This window comes from Anoplopoma fimbria, chromosome 3 (assembly GCF_027596085.1).
Source record: "Anoplopoma fimbria isolate UVic2021 breed Golden Eagle Sablefish chromosome 3, Afim_UVic_2022, whole genome shotgun sequence".
NCBI lineage: Eukaryota > Metazoa > Chordata > Actinopteri > Perciformes > Anoplopomatidae > Anoplopoma > Anoplopoma fimbria.
The window spans coordinates 22,029,715-22,049,566 of NC_072451.1; the positions used below are offsets into that span (position 1 = coordinate 22,029,715).

At 36.5% G+C, this 19,852-nt stretch overlaps 4 protein-coding genes and 1 long non-coding RNA gene across 8 annotated transcripts; 3 read left to right on the forward strand and 2 right to left on the reverse strand.

Moving 5' to 3' along the window:
• The first annotated feature begins 3,223 nt into the window (after window positions 1-3,223).
• Window positions 3,224-6,601, forward strand: LOC129089287 (complement factor H-like). 4 transcript variants are annotated; one of them, XM_054596694.1, is made up of 9 exons: window positions 3,235-3,510; window positions 3,602-3,793; window positions 4,108-4,287; window positions 4,417-4,608; window positions 5,290-5,394; window positions 5,477-5,512; window positions 5,713-5,868; window positions 6,206-6,231; window positions 6,347-6,601. In XM_054596694.1, the coding sequence occupies exons 1-9, from the start codon at window positions 3,453-3,455 to the stop codon at window positions 6,359-6,361; spliced, it is 960 nt and encodes a 319-aa protein (XP_054452669.1). In that variant the 5' UTR covers window positions 3,235-3,452; the 3' UTR covers window positions 6,362-6,601. The 4 variants fall into 4 exon arrangements, with proteins under 4 accessions (XP_054452673.1, XP_054452669.1, XP_054452672.1 ...); XM_054596697.1 differs by lacking the exon at window positions 5,477-5,512 and having other exon boundaries at window positions 3,237-3,510; window positions 5,716-5,868; XM_054596696.1 differs by lacking the exon at window positions 5,477-5,512 and having other exon boundaries at window positions 3,243-3,510.
• A 1,960-nt stretch (window positions 6,602-8,561) lies between these two features.
• Window positions 8,562-12,520, forward strand: LOC129089289 (complement factor H-like). Its single transcript, XM_054596701.1, has 10 exons — window positions 8,562-8,672; window positions 8,757-8,948; window positions 9,678-9,857; window positions 10,024-10,215; window positions 10,945-11,043; window positions 11,139-11,219; window positions 11,446-11,607; window positions 11,689-11,859; window positions 12,125-12,150; window positions 12,301-12,520. Exons 1-10 carry the CDS (start codon window positions 8,612-8,614, stop codon window positions 12,310-12,312), a joined length of 1,176 nt encoding a protein of 391 aa, XP_054452676.1. The 5' UTR covers window positions 8,562-8,611; the 3' UTR covers window positions 12,313-12,520.
• A 1,381-nt stretch (window positions 12,521-13,901) lies between these two features.
• Window positions 13,902-14,420, reverse strand: LOC129089333 (zinc finger and BTB domain-containing protein 41-like; the record flags this gene model as incomplete). Its single annotated transcript, XM_054596744.1, has 1 exon — window positions 13,902-14,420. A coding segment is annotated over one exon (519 nt), but the record flags the coding sequence as incomplete, so codon positions are not given.
• A 380-nt stretch (window positions 14,421-14,800) lies between these two features.
• LOC129089291 (uncharacterized) lies at window positions 14,801-16,148 on the reverse strand. Its single transcript, XR_008531130.1, has 3 exons — window positions 15,863-16,148; window positions 15,641-15,729; window positions 14,801-15,184 (listed from the first exon to the last, which is right to left on the reverse strand). It is a non-coding gene; the product is annotated as an uncharacterized LOC129089291 (long non-coding RNA).
• Window positions 16,149-16,222: 74 nt separating this feature from the next.
• On the forward strand, window positions 16,223-19,649 carry LOC129089290 (complement factor H-related protein 1-like). Its single transcript, XM_054596702.1, has 9 exons — window positions 16,223-16,332; window positions 16,417-16,608; window positions 16,923-17,102; window positions 17,232-17,423; window positions 18,270-18,350; window positions 18,577-18,738; window positions 18,820-18,990; window positions 19,256-19,281; window positions 19,430-19,649. Exons 1-9 carry the CDS (start codon window positions 16,272-16,274, stop codon window positions 19,439-19,441), a joined length of 1,077 nt encoding a protein of 358 aa, XP_054452677.1. The 5' UTR covers window positions 16,223-16,271; the 3' UTR covers window positions 19,442-19,649.
• Window positions 19,650-19,852: the final 203 nt, after the last annotated feature.

A 19,852-nucleotide genomic window follows, 5' to 3' on the forward strand; every position in this document is an offset into this window, starting at 1 on the left:
TGTATCATGTGTTGCTTGCACCCTCTAGATTGGCGGCAAGGCTTTTTCAGCAAATCCTAACTGTAACCTGGCTACAGTTTTTAGTATTGAAACTGCAGTAATTATTCTCCAGCTGTATTGCCAGATGAGTAATTAGTGCTTATCAGCACTGCTCAGTCCTCAGTAGGGGTTTAAGTAGCTGCTTCCAAAGCTGAAACAGGCAGAAACCTCAAATACGAGGAATATGGAGCCAATTTGCTCAAATTTGAAGGAACCAAACGAAATGAGAAATGTTTATTCATGATTTCTTAAGCTAAACCAGACAACTACATTTCACCGTCAGAAAGGCATTTTTCCCCACACAAGGGGCGTAAAACAGTGTCTTATATCTCAGCCTCTCTCTCCTCTCAACTCTACTTCACTGCATTGGAAGGTGGGAGAAGGAAATCTCGGACTAAAGTGTAGTGTGGCAAGGATGAGAAAAAAACAGACAAGTAGGCCTCTTCACCAATCGGCTGGGGCAGGACGAGATTTATTTGAAATATAGTGTAGAGAGAAATCAAAGGAAGGGCATATTGCATCCAGACCTCCTTCCTCTTTTACAACCTCTGACCCTTAAACCCCACGTCACTTTCTGAAGTCACCCTCACCAGATATACAGTCCTCTTTGTAGGTCAGTGATTGTTTTTTTGGCCCAGAGGGGGAAAACGCAACGACCTGACCGAACGCACTTCAAAAAGAAAAAACATTTCACACAACACAATAAATCTTTTAAGGAGTTTTATAATATTTTGTTTCAAATTAAAAGTATTATTATCACTTATTGAATATTATAAAAGGGAACAACCCCCTTGTGGCTGTCAAGTCGGAGAATATTTTCTTGGCCTCAGCTGTTAAGTACGGTTTATGTGGCCCATTAGCACTGCAGCTATGTTGCTGGTGAAGTTTTACTTTAAATCCACAGTATCTGACTGCAAATTTGCAACTTGAAAAGTGTTAAAATGTGGTTTCACAAACAAACACAGCCGATTGCTTTCATTTGCACTTTTGAGCCCTGAAATCAGCGGAACTGAGGGGAAGAATGAAGGAGAATTATTTAGCTTTTCTAGTTTTGCCTGCATAAGTGAAACTTTGCCTAAAGAGAATGACTTATCTAAGGAAGAAAGAAGGGAATATGTCAATGAATATGCACTAGTTTGTGTGTGTTTTTGTGTGTGTTAATCAGTGAGGATGCAACAATTTTTCAGTATGCTAAATAAATATAAACTAATATAAATTTAAATATTACTGTAATATATGATTCAACATCCTCTTTAAATGCTCCTTTCTGAAACCATCTGTGGTTGCAGTGACACATTCAGACTCTTGGCCTCTTTAAAAGGGCTTTACTGGTAAACTGAAGGCGTATTGTGCAGATATCTACACTAAATATGAATGTACTTTAATCAAACTACCGTTTTAAAGTTTGTGGACGCCTGCCACAAAAGCTTCACCGGATGTCTGAGAAGACTACTCTATATTTTTTAATTTTCTTTCTGATAGTAGAAAGTCTTTGCAAAAGCCTATAACAAGCTGGAAAATGAACAGGTGTGTAACTTAAGCAAAGCTATTCTTAAAACATCATCATAGAAATATCCCAAAACATTTAGAGCCCAAATGCAAGCACCGTTCAATATTGATTTAGGGTCTCTTAAGCTTTTCTGGACAGGAAAACTTCAGAATCAAATTAATTTGGGGAAAATGGTTAAAACAGTATTATCCCCTGGCATGTATCACTGTAGGGACATAGACTAAATGTAAGTTTCAATCAGTTAGTTATTATTCTTTTGAGGGAAGAACTTCTTAAAATGTAAATAATACATTTTGTGTCTGAATTTAAGTTTTTTTATCTCTGTAAAAATAGTTATACCTGAAGGAAAGAAGAAAAACACCAATATAACAGGTGACCCCAAACTTTTTAGAGGCAGTGTAGTGCTAGAAATACACTACAAAAATAATACCTACATGTCGTATTACACTTATTATTTTTAAAGGACACAAAATATATCAAACTATAACTATGAATATTAACAATACATTTTTGTCTTTATTTCCCTTTTTTAACCGTGTAAATCATTTTAAAAAGCAGTATATTTTAGGTTTCTAAAGACAAATGTGTGTTTCATGACCTACATACTAACATGTATAACAATTTGTGAGGAATTTGTGATGTTCAAAAATGCTTTGTGCAACCCACAAATAAATAACAACCAATAACAACAAATGTAAAACAAGTTTACGCTTTATATAAATCCCACCTTGAATAAATATGAATTTTATATTTATTTTTTTCTTTCATGAGACATTACATGTCCACGTCTCCCCTCTGATAGAAAGGCTCTGGAGTTGTTACAGACATTACGCTGCTCTGACATGTTCAGTGTGATAACGACTGGATGAATCGATGCAGAGTGCATGAAGAGATCCAGCAGATGGACATCACACACTGACATAGAGCTCAAAGACAAATCATATGATCATATCATAATAATCAATATCAATTATTAGAAGTTATGTTAATATTACATTACATTACATTACAGTCATTTAGCAGACGCTTTTATCCAAAGCGACTTACAGGAAGTGTGAAATACATAATATTGATTATGGTTCCTTATCTGTTTTTGTGTATATAACAAATTTTGTTTTTTTGACAGAACTTCACCTCTTTTACTGCAGTATGAGCTTTGGCCTGACTTGGTTTGTTTGGTATTTCATCAGGCTGACCTCTTATCACAGCAGTCCGGGAAATCATTTTGAAATCTGGACTCTAAACAGACGAATCAGTGTTGTGGGTGCAAATCTGTGTAAACAAACATTGAAGAAACAATCCAGAATGCTGCAACATTTACTGGAATATTATATATACAACATATCAAATATTAGAGAAAAAAGTTTCATGTTTGGTCATGAAAGAAACAACCGTCCCAATGTTGACTTTTTAATCAGATTAGGGTGTTCACAATATGGAGATGATATCCTAATCACTATGACTGCTAATAGTACTTTATTATGATGCATAATAATGCAATTCTGTCTGATATATATTACTTGTGCTTATTAATGTCATTACTCTGATTGCCTATCACATAATTATGAGAAACTTCCTCATAATTTTGATATTAGTCATAATATGAAAAACTTAACATAAAAAAAAAAGACCAATAGACGATATTGATTTTATTTTTATCTTTTAAGAAGAGAGCAACATTTTGTTTTATACTGTACATCTTACATGTATCACTGATATCTATATGCAGTAGGTGTTTGTAACATACATGCTTGCTGCGTTTTATCAATGTGTTTGTCTTCAGAGCAAAAGCGTGATGTCAGAGACAGTTACAGAGTGATCACTGCCCACAACAATTATTAACTGGTCTTGATTTGAACTGGGCTCTTTACTCTTTGCCCGCAGTATTTGATTTCCGAACAAAATGTACGTGAGATATCTTGAATTTCTTGTTCTAGCTTGTATTCCAGGATTTGTTCATGGTAAGAACATTAATTTCTATTGCCTGTTATTTTATTTATTTATCTTTTCAAGATTTTCACTGCAACGCTCTCTGACTAATCACTTTTTCAGCACAAAGTGCAACTCAGGATTGTCGTGCTCCCAGACTGAATAATGGTTATCTGGTCCCTGAAGAAGACACTTACAATCATGACTCAAAGCTCACTTATTCCTGTGATAAAGGACGTAAACCTGCAGTGGAGGGTTGGTGGGCGACAAGCACATGTCACAATGGCAAATGGTCTCCTGAACCACAATGTATAGGTAAGTGTGTGAGACTCTGAAAGCCTTCAGACTTCTTTTTCATTATAAACTGTATGTCAACTTTAATGTTTTATGTTTTTCAGCACCATTTCGAAAACTTTATTATAGTTATACGATGTATAAATACTACAAAATAATGAAGTCATCTATCTGTAGCTGTAGGAAACTTTAGAGTAAAAACTATGTTATTACATTTCTGAATAATAGTGCTCAATATTATATATAAAATATATCCAAGAATGAAAAATTGTTTTTGTTTTTGATGTTAAAGGCAGCCACCTTTGTAAAATGTTTGTGTATTTTATCCCCCTCAGATGAAAAAGACTGCCTTGCACCAAATATACCCAATGCAAAATATACAGAAAACCAAAGTGGTTGGTATGAGGATGGACACACAATCAGGATAAGATGTAATGAAGGATATGTCCCCAAAGGCCGGCGTGTCACAACCAAATGTATCAATGGAAATTGGTCCTCTGTGCTGATCTGTGAGAGTAAGTCGGTCAGATGCTTTACGCCAGCAAGCTGTAAAACCAATACAAGTAACTCTTACGTTAGAATTCTCACCAGCTACACCAGTCCAAGTAATCACTCATCCTTTGCTTCTTCTTTTTTTTCTTCAGAAAGTATCCATGCATGTAGTGAGCCCCCTCAAGTCCCCCACGCAGTAATCATTCTTCAGGGATTCCAGGACTTCTTTGCTCCAGATACAAAATTGCAGTATGAATGTGAAGATGGATATACTGTAGAGGGAGCAGGCAACCATAAATATGTCTTCTGCTTATCTGGAAACTGGACTGAAGGCCCCGTGTGCAGTAAGTGGGCAATGTGCTGAGACATGAAGTGCTAGGCCTGTTAGGCTTTGCATTTCTCCTCATGCTTAAATGATGTGCATGGGAATGTGGAAAGACTGATACTTAATATCTAAAGAATGTGGGGGGCATGCCGTTAATAGTATTTTATTGTATCAGGTTAAATTAGAAAAATACTTGTTCAGGACTTGAACATCCAAGTCGTGGGACCCGAGATGCTACAATATGAATGTTCTGAATAGCAATATCTGTTATGTGCTGATATTTATTTGTTTGGAAAAGTTTAAACTCCAGCCACTCCAGCTAAACTTGCATTAGAAAGTGACCATCCCAGGCTCACAGTCTGTAGTGCTGAATAAAACAACAGCTATTTAATTCTGTCCTCTATACCCCCAAAAGTCTGTTGAAAGTCTACGACATATTCTAGGACACGCCACTCTCAAATTATGAGGCAATGTTCACGTTGACTCCACATAAAAACAGGAAGTAATCTAAATACTCTATGTCCAATATACTTGTATAAAAGGGAAAGTTAAGAATAAAGATCTGTGTCTTGGTAAAGTGACAAATCAAGATTTGGATCGTTCTGCTGTTGGTTTAAGTATTTGCGGTATGTCCATTTTTATCAAATATATCTTAACAGTAAACGGTTTTGTATAATAATAGTAATGTTTTTCCACTTAGGCAAAGTTACTGAACTGGGTGCTGGACTGGGTGGCTCTGCAGAGACGGGAACAGGTGGGACACAAACCCCACCTGCTGGCAGTGGGACACAACCTGAAGGTGGAGGTAGGTTATTGACATATTAGATATAAATGAGTAATCCATGTATCAATTCGCATTATAAATATATATATTGTATATGGTGGAGGTTCAACTGGCAGAGGGACCAGTCCTGCCGGTGGGGGTAAGTTATGGACATTTAAATTACTTTTACACACTGGTTGGTTCAGACACAGTGAGGTATCACATCAATGGCAGCTGGTCACACCTACCCACCTGCAAAGGTACAAACAAGTCAATATTAACATTTGTTATTACCAAAGTCTATCAACCATATATCGCAAAAAAATAACAGTTCAATATTTTTTCTGTTTATTTGTGTAGCAGCGTTCTGTGTCCTGGATCCTGCTATATGGAACAATTATAAACTATCTAAAGTTGAATATATAAAGGAAGGAGAGCCGAAGCACATTCCATGTAATTGGGATGGTTACTTCAGCCTTTTTCAGTGCATCAATGGAGAATTGTTGTATTACACGTGTAAGTATATGTTTGCTCTTTAATTTTTTACTTGCCAAAATGATCTTAATTTCAGCAGTTTATTTGTCAGATAACATAAAGCATATGAGTGTCAACTACATCTAAATCACTTAGCTTCATCACTCATAAAATACCTCAAAACATACTTGTAAAAATCAACTTCTCATGGAATTTGTTGACAGAATAGAAAATGTAGAATCAAACCAATCTTGTCCGTTAAAAACAGAACTGATTTTATTCAGCTTTAGTGAATCAGACTTCAATATCAAAGTTTGTATGAGTTAAACTACCTACTGAAATATTCACTGCTGTTCTGCTGTTTTTGGTTTACTTGTAGGTTGTCACGTACGAGACCGTGAACGGGTAAGTGTTTTGTGTGTTTAATATTGGATTACTATATTAACCTTTATTATATCTAGCAGTTTTGCGTGAATTAATTAACTTTTTACATTTTTGCTTATTGTCTGTGTTGTAACAGAATCTTTGCCCGTAAAACACAACAGAGGAATCACTGCTGGACCGACTACCTTCCCTGAAATAGGCTCCACCAGAAAACAACTACACCCGAAAACATTCACATCAGTATTTTACTTTTTTAAAACCTTTAACATTCTCATGTATCTTTATGATTGTAATTCTTAAAGCACCAATAACCAGACATATACTCTGGAAACAAATTAAGTTAGATTGGTCTACAGTATTCTGAATAAAATGTTCACTATATAAATATTAACAGAGATGTTTGCATTATTTACTTGACCCATTGGATATATCAGTTATATGTATCATTATATTGATATACTTGATGCAAAATATGCCAACACATGAACCGACAGATTAACAAAGTCAATGCTTCATAGTGATTTCATAACTAAATACATTTTCAAAACAGAAAACACAACTATCCAAAAACATTCACAGCTTGTTTCATATATCTTTGAAAGGCTACAGGTAGATCTATGGCTGCCTAACCAACACTGATTTAGAAGCACAATTCAAGATTGTTCATTGACAGAATCACATGTTAACTGATTCAGTTTAATCATGACCTACCAATAGGTAAACTAAATAAACACATATATGGATAGAAAAACAAGAGTCCACAGCCATCCCAGTGTTTCTGACATTAGCATTAAGACACAGAGAGCTTTGAGCTACATGCTAACATCGACATGCTAACATATTCACAATGGCATGATAAACACAATGATAAAATGCTAAGCAGGGATAATGTTAACCAAGTTCACCTTCTTAGTTTCCCGCGTTAGCATGCTAACATGTGCTCAATAGCACTAAGTACAGAGTAGGACAACATCAAAAACTTAAAAATGTAAAACTTAAACTTTATTTCAGTCGTCTCACACATACAGATAAATAAAATGTGCCCTCTGCACTTAACAAATCCAAAGTATTTAAGGAGCAATGGGCTGCTGTGAGGTGCCCGTGTAGCAACTTCATACACTTAACACGTATTAGGAGAGGAGGATTGAACTACAAACCTTGTGATTAAAGAACAACCAGCTCCACACCATGACCCACAGTGTCATTAGTTTAGCAAATTCTTAGTTATGAACAAAATTATAGGACAAATTAATTGGTAGAAGGACTACTAGTTAAAACCTTTCACAGCTATCCACAATATAGTTGAAGAGATATTTCAGTCCTGACCAAACAGAACGTGCCTTTAAAATATAAATTATATTTGATATGCTTCTCCTTCACAGGTGAAAGAAGTTCATTTTAATCTCATTAGATAATATAAAGAAATTAACTGATCTTTCTTTATTATTATTATTATTATTATTATTATTATAATAATTATAATAATAATAATAATTATTATTATTATTATTATTATTATTATTATTATTATTATTACATTTTACATTTCCTTTAATCACAATGTCAACATAGCAGATCATTTTTTGTATAAATACATAAATATATATATATATACACATCGGTTGATTTACATTATTGGTTAGAAAACCAAAATAATGGATTTGGTTTCTCTTCCATGTGGGGATTATATTACATATTTGTTACAAGGTCAAGCATTTTTTGGAACTCAAAGATAAACTGTACAAGTAAAGTATTAATAGACCAAGAGGTAATATGTAAAGTGATGTGTCTTTGTTTGCTTTATAATTTAAATGTCACATCTGTTTCTTAAGTGTGTTAAGTTACTTAGTTACTGTGTTTTGTGATTTCATGATACTGACCTCTGATCACAGAAATGACCTTGTTAATCAATTTGAATCTGGACTGTAAACAATCTCATAGATTTCATAGAAAACATTGTCTGCGAAATCCAATGAATAATTCTGCGTTAAACAAATGATCAAATGTGAAATAACAAGAGCAGTGTTTTGTAGAATATGATTGACCCTCCTATTAGATAATTCCATTGTGTACACTGCGGTGTGTACCAAAGCAGGACAAATCATTAAAAACAAAGAGAGCAAATGAAGCAACAGCTGTACATAATATGTATCTGTTTACTTTGTTTAAATTTTAAGGAACCTCATTTGAGCAAGACACTTCTGCAAAATGTGACTGATCTGACCAGAGTACACAAATCCTGTTTGTACATTCGTGTGTACGGCATTAGGACGGTTACTCAGCGTAATGTTTACTGTTTCTTAACTTTTTGGGGAAATGCCCATAACAATTATTAACTAGTGTCCTTATCTAAACTGGGCTCTTTGCTCGGATTTGTCTTGGTGATTTAATTCCAGACAAAATGTGTGGGAGAAGATATCTTGGATTTGTGCTCCTGGTTTGGTTTCAAGGAGTGCTGCATGGTAAGAACAATAAATTATGTCACTTAAGATCATCTTAACTTGATAAATGTTTAATATGTATTTTTGTTTGTCGTTGTATTTTAGTGCAAACGTCAGATCAGCCTTGTTCAGCTCCAAAACTGAATAATGGTTATTTGATCCCTGAAGAACTCGCTTACAATCATGAATCAAAGCTCACTTATTCCTGTGATAAAGGACGTAAACCTGCAGTGGAGGGTTGGTGGGCGACAAGCACATGTCACAATGGCAAATGGTCTCCTGAACCACAATGTATAGGTAAGTGTTTCATAAATATCACTTCTGGGATGTCTGAAGGTGTTTTGATACCTTAACATTCAAGGTGGTTGTAACATGTTTGTGTATTCTGCAAAGAATAAGTAAATCTAGTAATTAAATCCATACAAGAGAAACAACAAAAAGGGTGAACCGATTCAATAAAAACTAAATAATGACATCAGATAGCATCACAAAGTTTTTTCCCAATATTATTTTGGATTCAACATTTTTAAAGAAGCCAAAAGTTCATTGTCTAAATATACAGAAACTGAAATAAGATGCCAACACAGGATTAAAGTGTAACATTGTCTACAAATATGTGGATTATTCAAGTACATTCGCTACACTTTAAATCTTGGTATAATGCAAATGAAATGTGTTGCTTCATCAGTAATAAATGCTTTAAAAGTTCAAATATTAGATTTTTTTTACAGGAGCAAACACTTTATATTGACATTTATTGGTATCTAAAACTTGAGACCACACAAGTTGTCACGAAATGAATCTCAGAGGTCACCAGAAAGAAGAAAATCTGTTACTCTGTGCTGAGAAACTACGTAAAGTTTAACATCTTTAGGCCACATAACAATTATTCAACTGAAACTGAGAAAGAAACACCACTCTTAAATTAATCTAGTCACAAATTGAAACCTTTATTAGGGGTCACAAAGGGGGATATTACTTTGTATTTATACATTGTTGACTGTAGTTTTATTCTTTTTCCATCAGACGAAAAAGCCTGTCTGCCACCAACTATCCCCAATGGAATATACACTGTAAACACAAACGGCTGGTATGAGGAGAGAGACATTATCAGGATAACATGTGACAAAGGATATAAACACAAAAACCGGGTCGCAACAGCTGAATGTATTACCGGAACATGGTCCTCTGTGCCGGTCTGTGAGAGTAAGTCTGTCTGATGTATTTGTACAATAAGCTGTTAAAAAAAAGAAAAAGCTAATTTCCAATGCCTGTCTCTTTAAGATCCATATCATCAACTTCAACAATCAAGTAGTTATCCATCCGTACACCTTTTCCTGTTCCTATCCACCATTCATTTCTTTATTCACAGAAAGTATCCATGCATGTGGTGAGCCCCCTCAAGTCCCCCACGCAGTGATCATTTTCCAGGGATTCCAGGACTTCTTTGCTCCAGATACAGGGTTGCAGTATGAATGTGAAGATGGGTATACTATAGAGGGAGCAGACACCAAGAAAACCATCTACTGCTTATCTGGAAACTGGACTCAAGGCCCCGTGTGCAGTAAGTTAGGAAACACTGAATAATACCAATCATTAATAAATGGTGAATATATGGTTTACTAAACTTAAGTGTTTACTCGTAACATTTTTGTTCTTCATTGCCTTTATTCGCACATTACTATATTTCTTGGTGCATTACCTACAAAAAACAAACAAAAACTTCACTAAACAACTCCAAAATAATTGCTAATGTTGCTCTGTGTCTGCTGTATGTGTAAATAGGTAACTGATAATAGGTGACGATCTGTCAGTGTTGTTCTGCTGCTCCCAAGTGGTAGAAAACATAGAGATGATACTCCAATGAACCTTTTTTTCAAAGGTGCAATGTGTAATGTCTAGCCGTGCTCCAAAGAAATAGGGGTCAGCGTTTCACCTCTACTACTGGGTCTATACAATAGTTCAATTTCTGCAAATTAAGATTTATTCCAATATACAAACTATTAAAATGTACAGGAGCCCTGCACCTTCAATGGGATTGGTAAGTATTGGTATTACAAGTCGGTTAGCGTGCTCAATTCAGTAGATATCTCTGCAACCCAACACTTGACGTCTTTGACAGAACATCAAATCTCTTCACATTGTGTTCAGAATAGTAGCTCATTTTTCTAAATGTTTTAAACTAGAATACCAGATCCAGATCTTACTTATTGGGCCTTTGAAGAAAACTAACTAATTTAGAGATCCATGAGAGTCAATGTATTTTTGTATAATGTGACTGTTTTTCTCCCAGGCAGAGTAACCAGACCGGGTCCTGGACCTGTTGGTCCTGCACTGGGGGGAACAGGTGGGGGACACCCTCCATCAACTGGCAGTGCGACACAACCTGCAGGTAGAAGTGGTTTCTTGATTTGTATTTAATATGAATTGGTGTATTCATTTATCTAATCTCACTATAAAATGTATGTATATACTACTGTATGTAAGGCGGTGGAACGGATCGTGGACATGGTGGATCTGGAGGACACGCCACATCTGCTGGGAGTGGGACACAGCCTGAGTGGAGAGGTGGGTTTTTATTTGTGTGAGATATGAATAAAGAATATAACATTATAAATGTCAAGGAGAGTTACATTTTCTCTTTGCAAGGACCACCTTACTATCTTTGAATTTTAGTCAGTAAAAGGCTGGGGAATCAAAATGTGGGATGGAATTTTAAGATTGACTTTGCTATGACCGCTTAAATATACTTGTTTGCAGCAACCTTCTTCAACTTTCTTTTCTTCTGTTTCAGTCAACATTTGTGGAAACCCCCCCGTAGTTCCTAATGGTGATGTTGTGGGATATGGTCAAAGGTATTTGAGGTACGAATGCTCTAGTTTTTACAAACTAGATGGTCCAGAGAAAGTGGTGTGTTACAGCGATGGCACGTGGTCAAACGTACCCTACTGCAGAGGTAAGTATCCGTCTAAAGGTCTATCAAAGAGCTTGACTGACATAAAAAGTCAACCATTTTTTTATTGTTTCTTTTTTGCAGTCAACTTCTGTTCAGTGGACACTGATGGACATCCACATTTAAAATCTGCTGGAGTTCATTACATGAAATATGGGGAGGAGGTGAGATTGCCATGTGTGCAGGATCCTTCCTGGTGGACGGATCACTATTCTTTGGTCAAGTGCATCTATGGAAGAACGGTTGTTTACGATTGTAAGTATCACTTTAAGATAATTTCACATTGATATATCAGATTATTCCTTTACAGTACTTCACTGATTTCTCATTGCACTCATGGATGTATCCATGATTGTACTCAGGGGTGTCACAATAAACCTGTATTGACAATCGTGATATTGAATAAATAAAATATTTATACGATGTTAATGATACACATATGAGACAAACTTCACCTCCCAATTAGAGGTCAATAAGCTGCTCTACATTCACTGATGTGCTTCTATGTGATTGTTTGCAGGTTGTACCAGGTTTGCACTAAAGTCGGTGAGTGTCAAGACACTCTGTATTTACCCTGAGATTGTCTCAAATTAAGCACTTCTACTGTTTATTCATTTATTGTTTACATTTATGATTATGCATTTATATATTTAACAATATTGTTTTTTGTTTGTAAAACCTCTGTCCTTTCACCAGGATTGCTGCTAAGGCTGCATCATCAAGGGGAAGATACTTCCGCCTTTGGAATTGCTGAAAACAGCCTGGAAACCTTTGAGAGATAAATAAGTAATCATTACGTCAAAAAGATTCTGACTTTTTATCTGTGAATGGCCACATAGTTGTAGAAGCAATTTGTTTGCATGCTTAAAGCTGCAAAAAATAAGGTCTCAATAAAGTCTTGAATTTCAACACAAAACTTTCTAGATTGTGTTTACAGTTTTTGAGTCTAAATCAGCAGAAATTCATCCATACTACTTTTATCCACATCCACGTTCTCCTGTTCAGGGTTGGGAGAGTCTTCCAGGCGGGGTACATCCTGCCAGTCTGTCACAGGCCCGTTGACTCACAAAACTTTTTTCAATATTTTCAAATCTGATTTTATTGATCATTGACACAAAGTTTGAGAAGAGCGTCGTCACTCTTTCAGATAGTGAAGATTAACTGTTTGAAATTGAACTATGCAACATTCAACTGTGAACAAATGTCTGAGGCTGCCACATAATCCATTCCACTTTACAGTTTTTGTCTATTTTTCCACTTCTTAGTTTCTAAAAACAGATATTTCAATGAACACGTCATTTCATTTTTTTGAAATCACATTTTAAGGATTTAACGTCTGAATTTAAAATGAGGTTCTTGCACAAATACATATATACATTGACCTTTATTCATTGTAAGATTGGAAAAAAAAAAAACATACAAGTTTCCCTACATCCTACAATTACAAACCCAAAACTTTGGAGTGACATGTTGAACAGGCAGTACCCAAATTATGATACATTCTAAGGCCACTGTTAAAGTTTAATGAGCATAACAAGGCTGCATCTAGTGAATATTTTGTATTATCAATGGATATTATTTATTTATTTGGAAAGCCAATTCATTTATTTTTTTAAATAGAGACAGTTTGTCATAAGTTACTAGAACAGAAATCAAAAAGTTACAACCAACAAATGATTGCTATTTTTACTGGATAAATTACTCAAATGGTTTAATCAAATTGACACAACAGATTTTCTGTCAATCAACTGACTCCTTAAAAATCAAATAGGTTTGTCTCGTAAAAATATACAATGAAAAACACATAAAACCCAAGTTATTCTGTGCCATCAAAACCTCACTGAGAACCAGAGACGATCCAACATCAGCTGTCGGACACAAACTTTTTCATTTCATACACTGAAGAAAGAAGCAGCCTTGACGTTCGTAACATTTCAGATTTGTGTTTTCCTCTCATATTTTTGGTACACAAAGGTTCCCGCAACATTTTTTTCAGTTTTAGTTATGGTGATATTTGTCATTGTTTTACAACAGAAAGACGCCCATTTAAATCCACACAGCTTTTTGTTTTGTACAGGCCAGATGAATTAACTTATTTTGGTAACAATGAGGTTTATTTCCTGAGATCAGGCTGAACATAAAAAAGGTTATCCCATGCTTGTCTTAAATGTAACACTTTGCATAATTGTCCTCTGTATTGAAGTGTGAATTTATTGAAGTGGTGAATGCTGTAGCTTATGTTCTTATTTTTAAATCAGTTTGCTGGACGATGCCTTTACAAGTTTTTCTGAGGAGCGTCAGTGTGTGTGATCAGAGTTAGAGATGTTCTGCACAGAGGAAGCTGAATCCAGTCCCAACAGAGTGCCCAGGTAGGACTGCTCTCGGGGGTCCAGCATCTGATCGGGCCTCACAGGGTGGACAATGTTGGCGGGCTGAGGGGTGAGGGTGTACTTTTCTAAGAATGCCAGGTCTGTAGCCGCCTGGTAGCTAGAGTTCTGCTGCTGTCCTTGAGCCTGCATGCTCACAACGCTGTGAGTTTGGGAGGACATAGAAGAGGCCCTGTGTGCGTTCGGACCACCCTGCGCTCCTCCTGCCATCTGGACAGGAACTAAAGTGACGGGCACGCAGACATTCGTAGGAGAAGGGCTGCTCTGGAGGGCTGACTTCGGTTCAGCGCAGTCCTCGCTGAGTGTGCCATGGGGCTGTTCAGTGAAACGGGTGCTGTGCACGTGGTCAACGTGGTACTTGAGCTTGTCTTTTCTTTTGAAGGTGGCACTGCAGTGGGGGCAGTTAAAAGGACGAGCGTCTGAGTGAATCACTGTTGAGGTAAAGATTCATTTCAGTTCATATCAGCTCACATGACTTTGCCTTAAAAACTACAAGTCCCACAATGCACCACCGGCAGGCCAGTGCAGGCTGCTCATTACCCTTTTAAGTTGGAACACCTGTGAATGGAAGGTCTCTCAGCAAACATATCAGCAGAGAGAGCAACAAACAAAGGATTCAACTCGTGGTACAACCAAAGGAGCCACTGGTACGGTAACAAGACTTTTTATTGTGATGATTATTTTAATCATTTATACAGACAGCATGCATATCACTTTGCTGCATGCATATGAGTTTGGCTTTTTGGTTGAGTGTATTTTGTTGATTGTTCAACTTAGGTTGATGTTTGATGAGCTTTCCTTAAAAACACCAATGCTGCATACTGTTTGCATTCAACAGTCTCTTAGTCATTAGTTGGAATTGTTTCAGAAATTCCACCTGTTGTAAGCATTGGTACTGAAAATTGTTTAAAATTTATTTGCATGTTTGGATAACTTATGCTTTTTGTGTTTTGAAGGTTTTCAACCTGATAGACCAACCACTCATCAACAAGAAACAAATAAGGAAAAAATAAAAATTGAGCTGTGTTGGAAGGAGTTGTCCCGTGCGTCCTTTGAGGTTCATGTACCAGGCCATTTCAAGTTGGGCAAGAGTTGAAAAACACCTAAGAACTTGAAAATCACCATGTGCTTTGTCAAGGTCTTCTTGATCCGAAATGTCTGGTTGCACTCTGGACACCTGTGGGGTTTCTCACCTGTCGCATGAGCACAAGAGAACATCAAAGAAGTATGTTTACATAGCCATTTCTGTTACACTGTTGCACTTGTTGTATTTTTATCATTTGCAAGAGAAATTGTGGAGCTGTATAGTAATCAGCTTAGTGAACTGTGAGAGGTGCCGTCAAAACGGGTAAGAATACTGCCATATAAAATGAAGAAAAGCCTTAAGCCTTAGTATTTCATCAGGATATTATGTTTGTAGCCAGCTATCACCCAGCAATGATTTTGAGTGGTAAATCTGCCACTATTATCATTGTAAACTACATATAGAATAGAAAGCCAGGTGAGCATAGCAACAGTAACTATGTGGGTAAGGGCTTAGTAGACGGACCATTGGGATAACAAACTGTTTGCCCCTAAAGCGTCTAACTGACACATTTCTGTTTTCATACATGTGAAAAATATATGCACTGACTTATTTGTTTCCTTACCTGAGTGGGTCCTGAAGTGCATTTCCAGACTGGACTTTCCTTTAAATTCTTTCTTGCAAACCTCACACTGATGCACAGCGGTTTTATACCTGTGAACAGAATTCTCATTAACGGAGACATAAACCAAGAACACAAAGGGCAGCTCAGAGAAGTACTACCACTTTTACAACATGACCAAAAAAAGAAAAAGGATAAGTGTGACTGATTTATTAGAAAACATACTTCTGCCAAACTTTCTCTCCCAGATGAATGCTCTTATAGTGGACCGTCAGATGATCATGGCGCCTGAAGCACTTGCCACATTCTTTACATTGATGTCCTTTCTCACCTTTTATTAAATGTGGGGTAAGAGACAGTGAAAGGTTTACAGAATAATATGTATCTGTTTACTTTGTTTAAATTTTAAGGAACCTCATTTGAGCAAGACACTTCTGCAAAATGTGACTGATCTGACCAGAGTACACAAATCCTGTTTGTACATTCGTGTGTATGGCATTAGGACGGTAAATCAGCGTAATGTTTACTGTTTCTTAACTTTTTGGGGAAATGCCCATAACAATTATTAACTGGTGTCCTTATCTAAACTGGGCTCTTCATTCGGATTTGTCTCGGTGATTTAATTCCAGACAAAATGTGTGGGAGAAGATATCTTGGATTTGTGCTCCTGGTTTGGTTACAAGGAGTGCTGCATGGTAAGAACAATAAATGATGTCACTTAAGATCATCTTAACTTGATAAATGTTTAATATGTATTTTTGTTTGTTGTTGTATTTTAGTGCAAACGTCAGATCAGCCTTGTTCAGCTCCAAAACTGAATAATGGTTATTTGGACCCTGAAGAACTCACTTACAATCATGACTCAAAGCTCACTTATTCCTGTGATAAAGGACGTAAACCTGCAGTGGAGGGTTGGTGGGCGACAAGCACATGTCACAATGGCACATGGTCTCCTGAACCACAATGTATAGGTAAGTGTGTGAGACTCTGAAAGCCTTCAGACTTCTTTTCCATTATAAACTGTATGTCAACTTTAATGTTTTATGTTTTTCAGCACCATTTCGAGAACTTTATTATAGTTATACGATATATAAATGCTACAAAATAATGAAGTCATCTATCTGTAGCTGTAGGAAACTGTAGAGTAAAAACTATGGTATTACATTTCTGAATAATAGAGCTCAATATTATATATAAAATATATCCAAGAATGAAAAATTGTTTTTGTTTTTGATGTTAAAGGCAGCCACCTTTGTAAAATGTTTGTGTATTTTATCCCCCTCAGATGAAAAAGACTGCCTTGCACCAAATATACCCAATGCAAAATATGCAGAAAACCAAAGTGGTTGGTATGAGGATGGACACACAATCAGGATAAGATGTAATGAAGGATATGTCCCCAAAGGCTGGCGTGTCACAACCAAATGTATCAATGGAAATTGGTCATCTGTGCTGATCTGTGAGAGTAAGTCGGTCAGATGCTTTACGCCAGCAAGCTGTAAAACCAATACAAGTAACTCTTACGTTAGAATTCTCACCAGCTACACCAGTCCAAGTAATCACTCATCCTTTGCTTCTTCTTTTTTTTCTGCAGAATGTATCCATGCATGTAGTGAGCCCCCTCAAGTCCCCCACACAGTGATCATTTTCCAGGGATTCCAGGACTTCTTTGCTCCAGATACAGAATTGCAGTATGAATGTGAAGATGGGTATACTATAGAGGGAGCAGACAACAAGAAAACCATCTACTGCTTATCTGGAAACTGGATTCAAGGCCCTGTGTGCAGTAAGTTAGGAAACACTGAATAATACCAATCATTAATAAATGGTGAATATATGGTTTACTAAACTTAAGTGTTTACTCGTAACAGTTTTCTTCTTCATTGCCTTTATTCGCACATTACTATATTTCTTGGTGCATTACCTACAAAAAACAAACAAAAACTTCACTAAACAACTCCAAATTATTGCTAATGTTGCTCTGTGTCTGCTGTATGTGTAAATAGGTAACTGATAATAGGTGACGATCTGTCAGTGTTGTTCTGCTGCTCCCAAGTGGTAGAAAACATAGAGATGATACTCCAATGAACCTTTTTTTCAAAGGTGCAATGTGTAATGTCTAGCCGTGCTCCAAAGAAATAGGGGTCAGCGTTTCACCTCTACTACTGGGTCTATACAATAGTTCAATTTCTGCAAATTAAGATTTATTCCAATATACAAACTATTAAAATGTACAGGAGCCCTGCACCTTCAATGGGATTGGTAAGTATTGGTATTACAAGTCGGTTAGCGTGCTCAATTCAGTAGATATCTCTGCAACCCAACACTTGACGTCTTTGACAGAACATCAAATCTCTTCACATTGTGTTCAGAATAGTAGCTCATTTTTCTAAATGTTTTAAACTAGAATACCAGATCCAGATCTTACTTATTGGGCCTTTGAAGAAAACTAACTAATTTAGTGATCCATGAGAGTCAATGTATTGTTTGTATAATGGGACACCCTCCATCAACTGGCAGTGCGACACAACCTGCAGGTAGAAGTGGTTTCTTGATTTGTATTTAATATGAATTGGTGTATTCATTTATCTAATCTCACTATAAAATGTATGTATATACTACTGTATGTAAGGCGGTGGAACGGATCGTGGACATGGTGGATCTGGAGGACACGCCACATCTGCTGGGAGTGGGACACAGCCTGAGTGGGGAGGTGGGTTTTTATTTGTGTGAGATATGAATAAAGAATATAACATTATAAATGTCAAGGAGAGTTACATTTTCTCTTTGCAAGGACCACCTTACTATCTTTGAATTTTAGTCAGTAAAAGGCTGGGGAATCAAAATGTGGGATGGAATTTTAAGATTGACTTTGCTATGACCGCTTAAATATACTTGTTTGCAGCAACCTTCTTTAACTTTCTTTTTTTCTGTTTCAGTCGAAGTTTGTGGAAAACCCCCCGTAGTTCCTAATGGTGATGTTGTGGGATATGGTCAAAGGTATTTGAGGTACGAATGCTCTAGTTTTTACAAACTAGTGGGTCCAGAGAAAGTGGTGTGTTACAGCGATGGCACGTGGTCAAACGTACCCTACTGCAGAGGTAAGTATCCGTCTAAAGGTCTATCAAAGAGCTTGACTGACATAAAAAGTCAACCATTTTTTTATTGTTTCTTTTTTGCAGTCAACTTCTGTTCAGTGGACACTGATGGACATCCACTTTTAAAACCTGCTGGAGTTCATTACATGAAATATGGGGAGGAGGTGAGATTGCCATGTGTGCGGGATCCTTCCTGGTGGACGGATCACTATTCTTTGGTCAAGTGCATCAATGGAAGAACGTTTGTTTACGATTGTAAGTATCACTTTAAGATAATTTCACATTGATATATCAGATTATTCCTTTACAGTACTTCACTGATTTCTCATTGCACTCATGGATGTATCCATGATTGTACTCAGGGGTGTCACAATAAACCTGTATTGACAATCGTGATATTGAATAAATAAAATATTTATACGATGTTAATAATACACATATGAGACAAACTTCACCTCCCGATTAGAGGTCAATAAGCTGCTCTACATTCACTGATGTGCTTCCATGTGATTGTTTGCAGGTTGTACCAGGTTTGCACGAAAGTCGGTGAGTGTCAAGACACTGTATTTACGCTGAGATTGTCTCAAATTAAGCACTTCTACTGTTTATTCATTTATTGTTTACATTTATGATTATGCATTTATATATTTAACAATATTGTTTTTTGTTTGTAAAACCTCTGTCCTTTCACCAGGATCGCTGCTAAGGCTGCATCATCAAGGGGAAGATACTTCCGCCTTTGCAATTGCTGAAAACAGCCTGGAAACCTTTGAGAGATAAATAAGTAATCATTACGTCAAAAAGATTCTGACTTTTTATCTGTGAATGGCCACATAGTTGTAGAAGCAATTTGTTTGCATGTTTAAAGCTGCAAAAAATAAGGTCTCAATAAAGTCTTGAATTTCAACACAAAACTTTCTAGATTGTGTTTACAGTTTTTGAGTCTAAATCAGCACAAATTCATCCATACTACTTTTATCCACATCCACGTTCTCCTGTTCAGGGTTGGGAGAGTCTTCCAGGCGGGGTACATCCTGCCAGTCTGTCACAGGCCCGTTGACTCACAAAACTTTTTTCAATATTTTCAAATCTGATTTTATTGATCATTGACACAAAG

Coding starts and splice junctions, on each gene's coding strand:
- LOC129089287 (XM_054596694.1), top strand. CDS start 3,453: ATGTACGTGAGATATCTTGAATTTCTTGTTCTAGCTTGTATTCCAGGA. Junction 3,511..3,601: donor TATTCCAGGATTTGTTCATG/GTAAGAACATTA, acceptor TCACTTTTTCAG/CACAAAGTGCAACTCAGGAT. Junction 4,288..4,416: donor CTCTGTGCTGATCTGTGAGA/GTAAGTCGGTCA, acceptor TTTTTTCTTCAG/AAAGTATCCATGCATGTAGT.
- LOC129089289 (XM_054596701.1), top strand. CDS start 8,612: ATGTGTGGGAGAAGATATCTTGGATTTGTGCTCCTGGTTTGGTTTCAA. Junction 11,220..11,445: donor GACACAGCCTGAGTGGAGAG/GTGGGTTTTTAT, acceptor CTTCTGTTTCAG/TCAACATTTGTGGAAACCCC. Junction 11,608..11,688: donor AAACGTACCCTACTGCAGAG/GTAAGTATCCGT, acceptor TCTTTTTTGCAG/TCAACTTCTGTTCAGTGGAC.
- LOC129089290 (XM_054596702.1), top strand. CDS start 16,272: ATGTGTGGGAGAAGATATCTTGGATTTGTGCTCCTGGTTTGGTTACAA. Junction 16,333..16,416: donor GTTACAAGGAGTGCTGCATG/GTAAGAACAATA, acceptor GTTGTATTTTAG/TGCAAACGTCAGATCAGCCT. Junction 17,103..17,231: donor ATCTGTGCTGATCTGTGAGA/GTAAGTCGGTCA, acceptor TTTTTTCTGCAG/AATGTATCCATGCATGTAGT.